At 48.7% G+C, this 18,335-nt stretch overlaps 1 protein-coding gene across 1 annotated transcript in view; it reads left to right on the plus strand.

The window, feature by feature from the left end:
- Positions 1 to 208: 208 nt before the first annotated feature.
- SUMO1 (small ubiquitin like modifier 1) overlaps positions 209 to 18,335 on the plus strand; it is a 38,492-nt gene continuing 20,365 nt past the window's right edge. The window contains exons 1-3 of the mRNA XM_085877888.1: positions 209 to 430; positions 1,915 to 1,989; positions 6,075 to 6,152. Of these exons, the coding sequence (XP_085734014.1) occupies positions 419 to 430; positions 1,915 to 1,989; positions 6,075 to 6,152 (165 nt within the window). The 5' untranslated portion in view covers positions 209 to 418. The remainder of the gene's footprint in view (positions 431 to 1,914; positions 1,990 to 6,074; positions 6,153 to 18,335) is intronic.

Here is an 18,335-nt window from a genome sequence, read left to right on the forward strand (position 1 = left end):
TATCCGCACATTCGGACAATCGCCAGACGGACAGGTCGCTTCCTCTCAAGGCCATTGTTTCCGTCGCTTCCACCGTCCTTGCCGCCTGGAATCCCGGAAGTGAGGATCATGGGAAATGTGACGTCATCCCAAGGGGGATGTTTATTAACGTTTATTTTCCAACAACGTGATAAAAAATATTTATTTTTTCCCCGATCGAAAAGCATCGCGATGCTTCAAAACAGATATATTCGACGTTACGAGAAACGTGAACCCGCGCTTTTATTATTTCGGATGTGTCGTCCCGCCCCGGTTCAGCTATCCGAGTGCAACGCCTGGGCCTTGTGGCGCTTTGTGCGGCCTTTCTCGACGTACGTTCGGCTGTGTGGATCGGGGGAAAGGAGGACCGCGCGGCCTACGGAGGCCGCAAGCCGCAGGGATGTCCGACCAGGTTCGTACGGATGTGCAGGGCAGGTCCGGCGGGGCCTGCTCCGTGCTGCGGACGGACATGTGTTACCGAACGTTCCCCGATCGTGATCGGTTCGCGGTGAAGGGGAAACCTTTTTGATAAACGTTGAACCGTCGATACTCGTGGCGAGTCGTCCAATGATTCACTGGGTTAACCACGTCGTGGTGGGGTTTACCGTGCGGTCTTGGTGGGGTTTACCGTGCGGTCGTGGTGGGGTTTAACCGTGCGGTCGTGGTGGCGTTTAACCGTGCGGTCGTGGTGGGGTTTACCGTGCGGTCGTGGTGGCGTTTAACCGTGCGGTCGTGGTGGGGTTTAACCGTGCGGTCGTGGTGGGGTTTAACCGTGCGGTCGTGGTGGGGTTTACCGTGCGGTCGTGGTGGCGTTTAACCGTGCGGTCGTGGTGGGGTTTAACCGTGCGGTCGTGGTGGGGTTTAACCGTGCGGTCGTGGTGGGGTTTAACCGTGCGGTCGTGGTGGGGTTTAACCGTGCGGTCGTGGTGGGGTTTAACCGTGCGGTCGTGGTGGGGTTTACCGTGCGGTCGTGGTGGGGTTTAACCGTGCGGTCGTGGTGGCGTTTAACCGTGCGGTCGTGGTGGGGTTTACCGTGCGGTCGTGGTGGCGTTTAACCGTGCGGTCGTGGTGGGGTTTAACCGTGCGGTCGTGGTGGGGTTTAACCGTGCGGTCGTGGTGGGGTTTACCGTGCGGTCGTGGTGGCGTTTAACCGTGCGGTCGTGGTGGGGTTTAACCGTGCGGTCGTGGTGGGGTTTAACCGTGCGGTCGTGGTGGGGTTTAACCGTGCGGTCGTGGTGGGGTTTAACCGTGCGGTCGTGGTGGGGTTTAACCGTGCGGTCGTGGTGGGGTTTAACCGTGCGGTCGTGGTGGGGTTTAACCGTGCGGTCGTGGTGGGGTTTACCGTGCGGTCGTGGTGGGGTTTAACCGTGCGGTCGTGGTGGGGTTTAACCGTGCGGTCGTGGTGGGGTTAATCGTGCGGTCGTGGTGGGGTTTGTTCATTTACCTGTAGGAATGCGTGGTTACCTTTTCTCCACGACATCTTGTACACCTGGACTTTAAACGAAAAGGATATTTTCTCTGAAATTTGCTTCAAACTTCATCCATTCTCCACCCACGTGTTCCGGCAACGAAGATTTTTATTTTTATTTTTATTTTTTAGTCATTTTTTTGGCTGAAAGGTCAGATGGCTGTTTAAGTTTTCGTCTCCTGGTCGTGGACCGTTTATTACGTTTGAAATGACTGGTTCTTTGACTTGTTCACCTCTCCCTGGTACATTTGGTGTTTGGTGAGTTTGAATAGATATCTCAAGGTGTTTGGATCTTCCTTGTAATATATATATATATATATATATATATATATATATATATATATATATATATATATATATATATATATATATATATATATACACATGTGTGTTTTTAAGTGGATGAAGTCCAACCATCCTTTCAACAGGAGAGCAAGCCTGGCCCGGATGCAGAGAAAAAGGAAGGAGGTGGAGAGTACATAAAGCTGAAAGTGATTGGACAGGTAGGACTCTTTCATTTCATTTATAAAAGTTTTTGTGGAGGTTGGGGAATGGAAGTTCGTGGGAGTTGTGATGATGAGGGGGAGGGGGTCTGGCGGAGGGATGGTCTTTGTCATGGTGACGGAAGCACTTGTTGAACTTGAACTTTTTTGAGCATTATCATCTGTTCTAGTTTCGTCTTTATGAGATTCTAAACGTTCAGAATTTGAACTGCTACATTGCAACATGTAAGAGCATTGGAAGGATGTGTAATCAAACGAACCCCAAGGGAACTGGAAGGGCACACGGAAGAGCGCGTGCCTCGGCCATGTAATGCCTGATGCACGACAACATATCGGGCCCATTACATGTTTGTAATATGCTGTACAGTACTATATCGAAGCCTGTTGTTGGATTAGTGGTTAGGTTGCCGGCTTGGGATCCCAGGGTCCTGAGTTCAAGCCCCGTTGGCCGCTGAATTAAAATACACCAGAAGGTTGACTCAGCCTGTTATCCTTCCGAGGTTGGCAAAATGAGTACCAGTGTACTGGTATAGGGGACACTGCATCAGCGGCATAGCTGCGTCCCAACCAATGATGCAACCAGCAGCCACAGGCTGCACTAGAGAGAGAGGGAGGACCAGAGAGGGAGGACCAGAGAGGGAGAACCAGAGAGGGAGGACCAGAGAGGGAGAACGAGAACGTACTAACTATATCATTTTTGGCCCCATCTTGCAAGGGTGAAGAATCGCTTTAAAAATTTAAATTTAACTCTCAGATCCGGATTTGGATCTTCACCAAAAATCGAATCAATTTTGCGTGGTCACACACCCAACCCGTCCAAATTTCATCCGGATCCGTGCACCACTTTTTGAGATATCATGCTGGATGCCGTTTTTGGCCCCGTCTCTCGCTGGTGAAGAATCGCTTTAAAATTCTAGTAGTTGGATCCAGATCTTCACCAAAATCTAGTAGTTTCGTCCTCGTCACACACCCAACCTGGCCACCAAATTTCATCCACATCCGTGCACAACTTTTTGACGTATCCTACATATAAACAAACAGACAGAGAGGGGTGAAAACATAACCTCCTTCATCTTGGTGGTGGAGGTAATGAATGCAGCACAGCCCCCCCCCACCCCCAATCTCTCAGCAGAACCACCCTCGCAGAGGAGTGGGATACAGCTGTGGGAGCAGCTGCAGATGATATCCAAAGTATCAACCATTGCTGATTGAATCTAGAAAGCAGAGATGGAAGGGACTCAGGATCGATAGAGGGAAACCGTTAAAATTTCCTGATAATTTTACCATCCTGTGCTATAATGTGGACTCCCTACCAAATGTGTTTACTGAGCTGGAGCTCGCTTTAGATGATCTAAAGCCGGATGCTGTTGCAATTGCCTGCGTCGTACCCAAGGTGGCAGTTTTTAAACTTCTTTAGCTACACAAGAATATGATATTTTCTCTAATGTGGAATGCAATTCCGTATGAGATGTTAAGATTCACCTAAAGGTGGAGCTCCAGGCTCCACAATTTGAATAGATTTCATGTTTCAATTAAATCAGAAGATTAGTGTAATCTCTGAGTTGCATGTTGAAGTTGGTGGGAGGAGGTAGTGCTTGTGTTCATGGGGGTGGTGCAGTAGTAAATGGGTGAGGAGTGGGGTTGAGATTGGAGTTAGTCATGTGTGTTATAAATCCAAAAATGTGGAAATGGAAGCTCAGCCAGCAATGATAGAAACTCAGGGCAGCTATTGAACTCCTAAACTCTGTTGAAGAAGGCAATGCAGAACATGGAGTGGTTTTAACAGTCGAGCAAAGAACCTATCCTTATTATGGACGGATGGGTTAACTCTCACGTTTCTGTGATGTCAATGTCTTATTTTATCGACTTGTCATACTGGATTCCATCAGGCAGCACGATACGATACTATGGAGAGAGAGTTGGAGTTAGAGAGATAGTCAGAGAGAACTAGAACTGTGGGTCCTCCTTCCCCTGAATCCTGAGGGGCTGTGATATCTGGGAGTATGATTATATTTTTTTTCCTTTTGGCAAGTCGTCATGATGCTCAGCTTGTCTGTTTTTTTAAATGTTAGTTATATTTATATTTAAATGGTGATATTAAAACGTGTGTGTGTGTGTGGTGTGTGGTGTGTGGTGTGTGGTGTGAGAGAGATGGCGCCAGTACGAGCTTTAAGTTAAGATTGCAGAAGAGTTTTCGGTACAAGTCTACTCCATGTCTGCTTTGTAAGCTGCTTGTTTTGTTGTCGCACCACACATTTCTTTCTATTCCTGCTTTAGATACAACTAGAGGGGGAGCACTCGGGAGAGTGCAAAACCTCCGCCGCCAATACTGCTGGGTCACTCAAGTGAACCTTGTATCTTATTCATTAAATATGATGTCAACAGTGCTGACAGAGTTATAGTTCTTTTATCCAACATTTTTTTTTTTTGGGGGGGGGGGGTTGGTAATTACTTAAAACATGTAGAAATGCAAAAAAGAGGAAAAAAAAATTTTTTTTTGGGGGGGGGGGTTGGAAATCACTTAAAACATGTAGAAATGCAAAAAAGAGGAAAAAAAATTTTGGGGGGGTGGGGGTTGGAAATAACTTAAAACATGTAGAAATGCAAAAAAAAAAAATTTTTTTCTCTAAATTTTTTTTTGGGGGGGGGACCAAGTCCAAAATCTAATGGCATGTTCCTTGGACCATACCTAACCCCCCCACCAAGTTTCGTCGAAATCCGTCGAGGAGTTTTTCCGTAATACTGTTCACAAACAAACAAACAGAAAGGGGTGAAAACGGTAACCTCTGATCTTCGATGGCGGAGGTTAATAAACTACGTTCCCTGTGCCACATGCTTTTCCTCACCTGCCTGTTAATTTATTCTTGTGTAGAAATGTTTCCAGCTCGTTTTTGTCTTTTCTTTCATTGATCCAGCATGGTCCGTATCTTAGCCGAGCCGGGACTTTATTCCCAGCAATCCATTCTTTTAGTCGGTACGTCCTGGGCAGTGTCGCTCGGCTGCATCTGACCCGGTAAGGTGACCCGGTTCGGGCAAGGCGTACCGAGGGTGTGTCCCCTGGTAATTAGGTCACTTGATTAATTCGGTAACCGGTTTAGACGGAGGACCCTAGGTCACGTGGTTGAGTTATTGGCGTTCACGGTCAATAAGCGACCCGTCACATCCCATAGTTATCCATGTACGACGGCCTGCGATTCCAGAGAGTCTGGTGGGACCCAGAGATAGCTTCCCCCCCCCCCCCCAGTGGTCTTCTCACCCGACCCCCGGCCGCAACAATATTTTATTCTGAGGTTGTTTTTTTTAAAAATTTTATTTTATTACTATTATTATTTTTTTGCTACATTATGAGCAAGGTCTTATTTTAAATGTAAATAATTTGAGATGTAAGATGAAGACACCAAGATTATATTCTTTTTTTGGAGATGTGTCTGGAACTCCCGATTTATGTTGAACTTTATTAGCCCCCGTTGGACTTGATCTGAAACGGTGTCTTTGTGATTTGGTGTCGATTTTTCATTTTTGTGCATCCGCAACCATATCTTGGACATGTATGGACCAATTTTATTCGCACTTGGCACAAAGACAACACATGACGGTATACATTGGCGCGTCGTCTTTTTCCCGACATCAGATCCAATAGTGGTCATTTTGTTACTTGAATGTGTCCACAACTATTTCTCGGACATGCATGCTCCAATTTTGTTCAAACATTGCACAAACACAGTACATGATGGCATACACATGCCTCTCACTTTATTTTGCGATCTGATCAAAGATGGTCAACTGGTAGACTGGTGGCCATTTTAGTTGTATATCAATATGGGCTAACCCTTTAACTCCGTGCAGAAAAATTACTAAAACAACGGAGGCTATGACATTTTTTGTCCTTTTTTTGTTAATTTTTATTTATTTATTACTTGTTTATCATGCAACCTGAACTCACCGTCCAGTTATATATTGCAAGTGCTTCTGTTTTGTGAGTATAGATTGATGGTGGCATTGATCCATTTGTCAGAGATGTACACATGACATGTTTCCTTCCTCATGCTGGAGTGAGTACATTTGTTGGTTTCCTTTTTTTTCAGGACAATAGTGAGATTCACTTCAAAGTGAAAATGACAACGCAGCTAAAGAAGCTGAAAGAATCCTACTGCCAACGCCAGGTGCGTTACAATTCCTGATTATTACCTTTGCCTCCAAAGGTGAAGTAGGTCATGTTTTCACCCCTTTCTGTTTGTTTGTCTGTTTGTGTACAGGATATCATAAAAAGTTGTTGACGGATCCAGATGAAAATTTTTGGACAGTTTCGGTGTGTGACGATGATGACCTGATTAGATTTTGGTGAAGATCTGAATCCGGATCCAGATCTGACTACGAGAATTTTTAAAGTGATTCTTCACCATTGCGAGATTGGGCCAAAAACGATATATAGCAGGATATCTCAAAGTTGTAGATGGATTCGGACGAAACTTGGTGGACATGTTGGGTGTGTGACAAGGAAGAAATGATTCAATTTTGGTGAAGTTCTGAATCTGAAGGTGGAAGGTTATGTGTGCACCCCTTTTTGTCTGGCGAGATTGGGCCAAAAACGATATATAGCAGGATATCTCAAAGTTGTAGATGGATTCGGACGAAACTTGGTGGACATGTTGGGTGTGTGACAAGGAAGAAATGATTCAATTTTGGTGAAGTTCTGAATCTGAAGGTGGAAGGTTATGTGTGCACCCCTTTTTGTCTGTCTGTGTGCAAGATATCTAAAAAAAAATGTTGTGGATGGATTTGGATGAAATTTAGTGGGCAGGTTGGGTGTTTATGACGAAAAATTGATTTGATTTTGGTGAAGATCCGAATCCGGATACGAGAATGATTTAATTTTCAAAGTGATTGTTCACCATTGAAAGGGCCAAAAAATGATATTATGGCTGTGGAAATTCGCATTACCATAAAGGGCCCTCAGGTGAGATATGTGTAGTTAGCCCAAACCCGTTGTATAGAGGGAATTTATGTGATCCATTCGGGCTGTGATCCTACAGTTAGTCGTTTTTCTTTCTCTATCTTTTATTTCAAACCAATAAAAACCGCCAACGATGCTGGTGGGCTTTTCCCCGCCATTCTTCCCCGCGCTTGGTGTGAGGGAAGGGGGGAAGGGCGGCTCGCCGCCAATTGGTTGATGGACAGCGTGAGGCCGTCGGGGTGAGGAACGCCCCTTTTCGAGAACCCTCTCGAAGGAAGGTGGAGCCGAAAACGGGGCGGAGCGAAGCGCGGAGCCCCGTGCTATAAAAGACGGGCGGGAAGCGTTCTCTCCCTCTTCCTCTCGCTCTTCCTCCACTCGCTTCCTCGTCCTCTTCCGCTTCGCTCGTCTGCGTATGGTTGTTGGTTGGTTGGTTATTCCCTTGTCCCAGTGGGGTGGCTTGAGGTCTCGCTCTCTCCCTGACTCATGGAACTCGCCTCCGTCTGAAGTCGTTGTTGGGTCATCGCCGAGATGTGTCGTCGTGGTCGAGTGTCTCTGCGTCGGTGTGGAACTCGCGGAGCCCGAGGAGCTCGTTGAAGTCGAGCTGTGTCGTCGTCGAGTCGGCAGTGGAGGACGGCGAAGGAGACTGAGCTCGGAGTGGAGGTCGTGGGAGGAGGACTCGACGGCCGCACCAAGGGAAGTCCTTTCTTTTCTTTGGGTTTGTGTAAATGACTGTGGGTGGCGCCTGTCCTTAAAGTAATATTGTTTTAAGTGTTGCTGTGTGTACGCGTATTCAGTTTTAACTCTTGCCTTTGCTTTTTGTGTATTCTGTATGGCTTTATATAACGTGCTTTCCGTGTGTCGCGTGAATAAAATGTTTGCTTGTTGAACTGTGCCCGTTTCGCTTCGTCTTTTCTCTAGTTGAATCTCCATCTTGCATCATGTAAGGGGTCCGTAGTGGGTTCAACATCCCGGTAATTAATCGGAACCGTCAAGGCCGACGATAACACCGCTCGGTTATCACTGTAGCACGGAACGGACCGCTTGAGCGGTTCGTGTCCGGAGTCGGCCTGTGGCGTGGTACGATCGCCCGGTCGACCATTCGCACAACTACTTAGGTAGATCAAATTTAGCGAGCAACCCTATCCTGCGCGGGTGGTCAATTGGCACCATCGTGGTGAGGTTAAACCCCCACCCGTGACTCGCTCCCGGCGTTGTTCCGAGAGGGTCACGACTGAATTGTCCGTCCCGGTGGGCGAGGCGGCCGCCATTCGAGTTACGTGGCCGTTCGCACGCTGGCGGGTGCGAATTCGTAACACTGGTGTCCGGGAGTGGGATTCGAATCCACCCCGCCTCCAAGCTAAATTCACGGGGAACGGAGCAGGGGTGTGCGAGGTGACCCCCCCCCCCCCCGTTCCCTCCAAATTACGAGTGAGCTAAATTTAATATCTTACGAGAAATAAGATGGAGTTTCAAAACGAGCTGAGGATGGTGAGAGAAGAAAGAACGACAGCAGAGAATGAAATGTGAAGGAACCACACTGTACAGATCGAACAGCTGGAAGCGAAGGCCAGATGAAAGAATGAGATACAAGAAAGAGTAATGATAGAAGAATGAATGAGACAGAAGAAGGAAATCGACCAATGGAAGGAAACCACGAGATTGCAGAATGAGGAACAAGAAAGAGTACTGAAAGAACAAATATTGAGACAGGAGAAAGAAATCAGTCAGTTGAAAGAAATGACGAGATTGCAGAACGAGGAACAAGAAAGACAGTGGAATAGAAAACTGAAAGAGTATGAATTTGAAACTGAACGACAAAAGGAAAAAAACAGGTTGGAGTGTGTGGAGATGAGAAAGGAATTTGAAAGAGAAAGCTTCTGAGTTACAGAAACACGAAGACGACAAAGAAAGGGAACGACAAAACGAGTTGAGGATGATGAGGGAAGAACAACTGAAGCAAGAAGGAGAAATCAGGCGATTGAAGGACACAACGAGATTGGAGAGGGAAGAACGAGAGGAACAATGGAATAGAAAACAAAAGGAACATGAAGCCGGGGTTGACCAATTGGAAGAAAAGGCAAGGCTGGAGTGCGAGGAGATAGACAAAGAACAGCGAATGAAACACAAAATGGAGATGAACCAAATGAAGAAAACAATGAAACTGGAGAAGGAAGGACAGGAGAGGGAACGAGGAAGAGTAATGAGACAGCAGCAAATGAAACGCAAAAAGGAGATTAACCAAATGAAGCAAACCATGAAACTGGAGAAGGAAGGACAGGAGAGGAAACAAGGAAGAGTAGTGAGAGAACAGCGAATGAAACACAGGAAGGAAATGAGCCAATTGAAAGAAACGATGAGATTGGAAAATGAAGAGCAGGAGAAACTGTGGGGCAGAAAACAAGAATAATGTGAGTTTGAAATTGAACAACTAAAACGGGGAGCAAGATTGGAGTCAACGGAGATTGAGAAGCTCCGGAAGGAGAACGAACAGCTAATGGGGCTCAGAGAGGAAGAACGACTTGGATGGGAAGGAAAATGGAGCCAGAAAGAAACAGAAAAAGTAGAGGAGAGACTGCACGATAAAGACGGGGTTGAAGACTAGCACACACACACAGAGGTAGTGGAGGACAATGGGGGTGAGCTCGCGGAGCGTGTAGGGACCCGGTGCGAGCAGTTGGATGGCCTCCTCCAGGAACGAGGGGAGGGAGTTTTCCCCCTTGAAGCTGATCACGATCAGGTGGGTTCGGTCGTGCTTTGCGAGGTCAAGGGGACGAGTGCTGTGGACAGGTGCACGCCGAGCTTGGGGGGTATAGAGGCCCCAGGAACCCTTGTGGGGACACGACTCCCCAGTGTGGTTGTCCCGGTGTGTGTGGTGCAAGGTGTGAGTGCGCCCCCGTGTGTGTGGTGTGGTTGCGAGTGTGCCGGAGTACGTGCCTCCCAGCACACGGCCGAGTGCAAGGGGGACAGTGTGTGTGAGAGAGCGGTATGTGAGGGAGATGATGGTGGGCATGCGTGAGCATGCAGCCGTGTCTCCCGGGGTGAGTGGAATGTCGAGATGTGTGAGTGTCGTGACATGCAGTTGTGCGTGGGTTGAATGGAGCTTGAGCACGAGAGTACGACGGCGACAGAGGAACGAGGGCCGAGTAGCGGCCGTACATGTTTTGGGGACCGTGCCGGGTTTACACGGCGGCGAGCACGAGGTCCGTGCTGTGCAACGTACGAGGCTGCCACGTGCTCGGCTGCGGGAGTGAAACCTGGTCCGGAAACGCCCACGGTGGATGTTGCCGATCCCGCGACGGACAAAGTTTAGGCAGGATTATGGATTCGGGACGGGTTCTCCACGCGGGCGTGTGTGTTAAGCTCCAACGGGCAGAGCACATGTGTTCGCGTGGGGAACCCCTCAAAGCGCGAGGCTTGGGTTTTTTTTATGCGCCGTGTGACGTCATGGCTGCGTGTATGGTTGGAATCCGGCAGGAGGGTGAATCCCTGCCGGATGGTACCGTCCAAGAGGGACGAGGGACGCGAACAGCTGCCATGACGTCTCGCCAAAAGTGCGCGGCTGTGAATTGCCGCACTGGTGCGCACGTTGCGAGTTGTCGCGCTGGTGCTGCGCAAATAAAAAAAAAAAATAAGCCAATGTCACCCGCAGGGTGACCCGTATCTTTCCAAAAGGTGACCACGTGTGACTTCTTTAAGGTCACACTGAGGTGAACAGAGCTGCTATCCAGCAGGAGCGACTCCTTGAGGAATATCTGCCTACGAGAGATTCCGATGAGAATCGTTCTACAGAGTAACCATGAAAAATATGCTTTTGTCTCGTAACGTCACCAAATGACGCCATAATGTCTCAAGCTTGACATATCTAGAAAGCACTCATCGAGGTGTTCAATTTGAGGTACTACACGATATGGTTCCTAAAACTTGAAAATTTGACCTTGGGGTCAAATGTTTGACCTCAGGCGCTAACCATGAAGGTCAAGGTAAACCGCCACCAAAAACTAATCTGCTGAGCGCGAGACCATGAACTATATTCCCATGAAGTTTGAAGACTATCCGATCAAAATTACTCAAAAAATAAGGGTTTCGTCGACTCCCCTGATTTGATACAAAGTGACCTTGACCTTTGACCTTGACCTTCAAAATTTTATGCGCTGAAAGGGACCTCTATAGGCCTCTGATATGCGAAGTTACAAAAATTTCCAATGATAACTGTGCTCTGCAGAGTGATTTATACGTGATTACAGACCAAAAAAAAACCAAACAAACAAAAAAAAACATAAGGCCAATCGCCACCAAAAATTAATCAGCTGAGCGCGAGACCATGAAGTATATTCCCATGAAGTTTGAAGACTATCCGATCAAAATTACTCAAAAATAAAGGTTTCGTTGACTCCCCTGATTTGCGACAAAGTGACCTTGACCTTTGACCTTGACCTTGACCTTCAAAATTTTGTGCACTGAAAGGGACCTCTATAAGCCTCTGATATACGAAGTTACAAAAATTTCCAATGATAACTGTGCTCTGCAGAATTTTTTATACGTGATTACAGACAAAAAAAAACAACAAAAAAAAACATAGAAGCTGACTAACATATCTTGCAAAAACTTCGTTTTGGCAAGATAAAAAAGCAAGCCTCGCTTCGGGTGAACAGGATTCCCGGGCATGGGGTGGAAGACCCCCCCCTGCCTGGGCACAGGATGGAACAAGCTAGGGGAAAGGGTTAGCTTAGTTAGACCGGGGCAAGGGGTAAGTCCTCATGGGGCCCGTAGAATGGATTAGTTCGAGGGATTGCAGGCAGATTTAGGAGGGGAAATTATTTTTGATGATTTGGAGACAGACAGACTTTGGATGTGTAGTGGGGACGTAGGTTAGTTACGTAGGTTAAAAGGATGTGCAACTAGTGTAAGGGATGACGTGGGAGCACGAGTGAGTTAGGGGAGGTAGTTAGAAGAATGGCAGAGTTCAGCGGTGTGTGTGTTGAAGAGTTGGTGAGTTGAGTGGAAACATCTGCTTGGTGAGTGAGTGAGGCCAGCGGGTCTGTGTGAGTGGAGCGAATGTGGAATGCATGGTGCAATGGTGATGGTCAATTGCAATGGCAATGGTCAGCCTTCTCCCAATCATCAGCAAGGTGATGGAATCCATCATCGCTTCAGATATGAAATCCTTCCTCTTCTCCAATGGCTTGATTTCCAATCATCAATTTGGTTTCAGACCAGGTCACTCTACCCTGGATATGCTGCTTCTGCTCTCCCATCAATGGATGGAGGTCCTCAATGCCAGACAGGAAATCCGAGCCGTATCCCTGGACATATCACGTGCTTTTGACACAGTCTGGCACCCTGCCCTACTCACCAAACTCTCTTCCCATGGTATTCAAGGCCATCTCCACTCATGGCTCGCAGACTTCCTCTCCTGTCGCAGTCAACGTGTGGCCCTAAATGGAGTTCTTTCATCCCTTCTTCCTGTGCAGGCTGGAGTTCCTCAAGGTAGCGTTCTGGGCCCTGTTCTTTTTCTGGTTTTCATCAATGATCTCTCGGACTCTCTGGAAAATCCTCTATTTCTCTTTGCCGACGACTCCACCCTCTGCCGTACCATCTGTCATCCCTCAGACCGGCAAGCAGCAGCTTCTTCGCTCACTGCAGATCTGGATAAAATCACAAACTGGTCCAACACGTGGAACATGTCTTTCAATCCAGACAAATCTCACACTCTCACTATGTCTCTTCGAAAGGACCGTTTACAAAACCCCCCCATCCACTTTCTCAACAATCCTCTGGAAGAAGTCTTTTCTTTCAAGCTTCTAGGTCTCACTATCTGCCATGACCTTTCCTGGTAAAGTCACATTTCCAACCTCGCCTCAAAAGCCAGTCGCCGACTGGGAATCCTCCGTCGTGCTAAGTCCTTCCTCGGCCCTCTTGAGCTCCTGACCACTTACAAAGCTTTTGTCCGTAGCCTGATGGAGTACTGCTCTCCCCGCTGGGCTGGTGCTCCTGCCTCCCACCTTTCTCGGCTTAACGCTGTCGAAACCAGGGCATTTAAGATCATCGGCATCTCCCGCAATGAAGCTGTGTCTTTGGGCCTCTCACTCAATCACCGCAGGTTGGTCGGTGGTCTTTCTGTCTTCTACCGACTCCTCTCCAGCCTTGCCCCCCTGCTCTCTCTGCGATTTGTCCCCACCACATTTCCACAGGGCGCTCAAGGTCCGCCAACAACCCCTTCTGGTAAAACTACCAAAATCACTAATCACTGCTCATCTTCACTCTTTCATTCCTCTTTTTTCCCGCCTTTGGAATAAACTTCCTCACTCTATTCTTTCCCATTCTTCCCTCCAGGCTTTCAAAACAGCTGTTCACCACCACCTCTTATCTTCCCCCATCCAAATCCTCGATCTTTTCTACCGCCGATAATCCACCCAAGCCCACTTCCTTCATTTCTCCTGCTTTCCTTCCTGAAAGTCCCTGAAATGTCCATCTTCTCTTCGCCATGTTCCCCGTCCCATCCCCACCCCTCTCCCTTCCACAGTTCACCTAATGTGTCTGTTCCCCACTGTTTTGTCCCTTCCACTCCCGCCCCTCTTGTCTCATGCCTCCTTGCTGTGAGTTGTGTGTTTGCTCTCACACGAGCCTCGACCAAGGTATATAAAAATAAAAAATAAAAAATATGAGTGATTGGGGGGAGGAGTGACTCCCGCCCAAGGGACCCTGGGGTCAGTGAAGAGTGAGTTAGCTGGGTTGGTCAAATTGACAAAATGGTGGTCGTTTTGTTGTTGGTGGGAATGTAGGCTCGATAGCCATTTGGAGGGGTGCAGGAGCCCTGTTGACAGGCTGGGAGCGTGGCTGCGAAAGGTGAGTATCACTGAGTGGGTACCCCAGGCACCAGGCTTGTCGGCCGCGGTAGGCCAAGGGCCCATGGGGGGTGGGGATAGCGTTGTGTGCACGGGTGCGCCTGCATGATGCGGGGGCCCGGGGTGCCGTTAGCCGCGTGGGCAGTGCATAGGGCACGGGCACCCAGGGAAGGGGCCCGGGGTGCCAGCCTGCCTCGTGAGCGTTTCAGGGGAGTCGCCATGGAGGGCACTCCCCGGTGTTTTGGGAGCTGGTAGGCTCAGAGCTGGTAGTAGTGCCCGGGGGTGCCATCGCAGGAGAATCGGCAGAGGGTCGTGCCTGCCAAGGGAGCCACGTGTCCCAGCCATGAGACTGTGTGAGGGCACGGAAGGAAAATTGGGGAGGGCGACGCCCGAAATTTGCGAGGACACCAACACAGGCGACGGGAATCTTGGTTGCTCGAACCGATAGGTTAAGCGAGAGGCGCTTGTTGAAAGCCCCGGGTAGTTCAAAAGTTAAATGGTTAGGGTAGATTAGGTAGTGTACCCCTCCGCACCATCCATCCCTTCGCTCTCATTGTGGGCCGCTGGACCCACTTTGGGTAAAGATTGCTGAAGTCTGGGGAGGCCATCTTGAGGTTTGAGTTGGGCCTCGACACAGGATGCTAGCTCTCCCTTATTCTCCTCCGGGAAGGGAACGTAGGGGTTGGGAGTAGGGTCGGAGACGGTAGGTTAGCTGAACAATGACTGTAAAGGGGGTTAGGGGACGAATTATAGTGGGTAGGTATGGAAAGATAAAAATAAAAACAACAACAAAAAAATAACTTGGGGCAAAATTGGGTTTTTACAAATTAAGGGAGTGGGGAGGTACAGTGACAGGCAAAGGCGATAGGTGGGAGGGAGACAGTAGGTAGGTCCGAGCCTGCCTTCTGAATGGCCAGCACCACCGCACTCCCTCCACCAACCTCCACTGAATGGCCTGTGCCGGCAAACTTCATTGGCTGGCTGTTTGCTCCAAGGCCTGTGCCGGTCGGATCGTCCGGCTGTTTTACAACAAGGCCTGTGCCGGCCCACTTCATTGGCTGGCTGTTTGCTGCAAGGCCTGTACCAGCCGGATCGTCTGCAGCTGTGCTTCAAGGCCTGTGCCGGTCGGATCGTCTGCTGGCTGTGTTTGCTACAGCGGCCTTGTCATGTCATGCCTTGCCTGCCTGCCTTTGCCTTGGCCCATGCCTGCTGCCCATGTTCACCAGCCCCCGTTCTGTTTTGATTTCCCCCCCCCCCCTTGTTCATTGCCATGTGCGCCAGGATCGTCGCGAAGTTGCAAGGACTGTCCTGTTGGCAGCTACAACATGGGCCTACAGTGGCGGCCCGTGCGCCGGTTCACCGTTGACTTTGCCTTTTTCCTGCAGAGTCCATTGATCCTGGGCCATGGTTAGTGTAAATTATAAGGTTAAGTTGTACTGTAAATATGAGCGCGCCCCCGGCATGTCTGTCTAGCGCCGGCAATTTTATTTAAGTCGTCTGAGTGAGTGTGTTTATTAGTTAGTTACTCAGCCCTCAGGTTATTTATTTTGGGGACACGAATACACTGAATGTCGCACTCAGGGATCCGAAGGTAAAACGTACTCGGGGAGAACTACACATGATGGCACACGAAAATTTGACGACTCGGGACGAGTCTGTAAAAAGGGGAGGGGGTAGTGTTACGGCTGTGGAAATTCGCATAACACCATAAAGGGTGCTCAGGTGAGATATCTCTGTAGGTACATTTGTAGTTCGCCCAAACCCGTTGTATACAGGGAATTTATGTGATCCATTCAGGCTGCGATCCTCCAGTTAGTCGTTTTTCTTTCTCTATCTTTTATTTCAAACCAACAATGCTGGTGGGCTTTTCCCACCATTCTTCCCCGCGCTTGGTGTGAGGGAAGGGGGGAAGGGTGGCTCGCCGCCGATTGGTGGATGGACAGCGTGAGGCGGTCGGGGTGAGGGATCGCCCCTTTTCGAGAACCCACTCGAAGGAGGGTGGAGCCGAAAACGGGGCGGAGCGAAGGGCGGAGCCCCGCGCTATAAAAGACGGACACGGGCGGGGCGCGTTCCCTCCCTCTTCCTCTCGCTCTTCCTCCTCCTCTTCCGCTTCGCTCGTCTGCGTATGGTTGTTGGTTGGTTGGTTATTCCCTTGTCCCAGTGGGGTGGCTTGAGGTCTCGCTCTCTCCCTGACTCGTGGAACTCGCCTCCGTCTGAAGTCGTTGTTGGGTCATCGCCGAGCTGTGTCGTCGTGGTCGAGTGTCTCTGCGTCGGTGTGGAGCTCGTGGAACTCGCGGAGCCCGAGGAGCTCGTTGAAGTTGAGCTGTGTCATCGTCGAGTCTGGTCGAGTCGGCAGTGGAGGAAGGAGACTGAGCTCGGAGTGGAGGTCGTGGGAGGAGGACTCGACGGCCGCACCAAGGGAAGTCCTTTCTTTTCGTTGGGTTTGTGTAAATGACTGTGGGTGGCGCCTGTCCTTAAAGTAGTATTGTTTTAAGTGTTGCCGTGTGTACGCGTATTCAGTTTTAACTCTTGCCTTTGCTTTTTGTGTATTCTGTATGGCTGTATATACGTGCTTTCCGTGTGTCACATGAATAAAATGCTTGCTTGTTGAGCTGTGCCCGTTTCGCTTCGTCTTTTCTCTCGTTGAATCTCCATCTTGCATCACGTAAGGGGTTCGTAGTGGGTTCAACATCCCGGTAATTAATCGGAACCGTCAAGGCCGACGATAACACCGCTCGGTTATCACTGTAGCACGGAACGCACCGCTTAAGCGGTTTGTGTCCGGAGTTGGCCTGTGGCGTGGTACGATCGCCCGGTCGACCATTCGCGCAGGTACTTAGGTAGATCGAATTTGGCGAGCAACCCTATCCTGCGCGGGTGGGCAATTGGCACGATCGTGGTGAGGTTAAACCCCCACCAGTGACTAGCTCCCGGCGTTGTTCCGAGAGGGTCATGACTGAATTGTCCGTTCTGGTGGGCGAGGCGGCCACCATTTGAGTTACGTGGCCGTTCGCACGCCGACGGGCCCGAATTCGTAACAATATATTGCATGAGGTTTCAAAAAATGTATTGAGTCCTATTTGTTCTCATGGATCAGGCATTGCGTGGCGGAGGTGCTTGCTCTACCAAGTGCCCTTCTAATTTTTTTTACTCTTTCGTTATTTCTAAAACGCTTCCCTACACCCTACTCCCCCTCCCCCCCCCAGCCCATACCTTTCTCCTGGAATGGGGTCAGGGATCATTTACAATTACCTTTCACATAGCTACAAAGCCTAGTGGTTGGCTTAACGAATAAGGTAGCTGGCTTGAGATCTTAGGGTCTTTAGTTTGAGCCCCTGTCGTGCCGTTGAAATAACACCAGATGAGTTGACTCGGCCTATCATCCTATCGAGGTCGGCAAAATGAGTACTGTACCAGCTTACTGGTAACGGGCACTGCATCAGCGGCACTGCCATGCATCCAGGAATGATGCAACCAGCAGCCACAGTCTGCATATAAAACAGCAACATCGCTACAAAGACTTAGGCATCATGGAGCGTTTTTTTATTTTATTTTATTGAAATCCAACTTTTAAAAGAATTTTTTGGGGTTTTTTTTGCCCGAAACGCTCCCCGATGAACCTCTGAAAGTTTGACGAAGAGCCGTTTGGCCATCTCTGAGAAAATTGGTGACACAGAGACGATTAATCTCATAGTATAGATTAGATAGACCCATGTATAATTGTTAGAAGGCCTCAACCATTCAACAGCAGGGCTAGAAGGATAGCCTAGAAGTATGTGCACCCTCCTCTGAGCTTTCAAGCCTGGGTTCTAATGCAGACCCAGCTATAAACTGTCACCCTTGTGTTTTACAGGTAGGGTGACGCATCAATGTGCGCGCCATCTTTCGGACAGACTTCAATCCGATGGATGTCTTCCGGAACTGGTCTTTGAATATTAAAGATCCCATGGTGTCTTGAATATTAGGCGAGTTATCACCGGTACTCTGAAAAAAAAAATACAAATTCCTGCCTGGACTATGGGTAGCAAGTGGTCTCTTCTTGGAGGTTCCTTGACATCTGGTTACACCGCTTGCTGTTTTGGAGTGTGGTCGCTTTGCAGGAGCACCTACACGATAATAACATTTACGCTCCCCAGGTGTTCCGATAATGACACCATGAGAAACCATGACAACTGGAGCTCGCTTTTATTTTGTGGCGAATTTCTCTCTTTTTCATGCCTGAAAAATATCTTATTTCGAGCGCGATACATATATTTGTAACATTTGAATGTAAGGTGCAGAAACGGGTTTTATTTTATTATTTTTTTTCTTTTCTTTGACCCTCCCTATCCACATTCACTAATTGGGTTTGGGTCACATAAGGACTGTTGCTTAAAATAATAATTCTTGGCTGAAGCAGTGTTAAACCCTTTAGCACCTGCATAATATGTGAGGATTTTGTGAACTCGCAAAACCTGTTTTGGGGATTATGGTAAGTTAATGCAATTTGAGAAGCTTTTGGACCTGCCTTTTGAGCATCTGTTATTGTTCCTAATCCATGATTTCTG

The sequence above is a fragment of the Eptatretus burgeri genome, chromosome 4 (assembly GCF_056783735.1).
Source record: "Eptatretus burgeri isolate ZD-2024b chromosome 4, Ebu_testis_v1, whole genome shotgun sequence".
Lineage (NCBI taxonomy): Eukaryota > Metazoa > Chordata > Myxini > Myxiniformes > Myxinidae > Eptatretus > Eptatretus burgeri.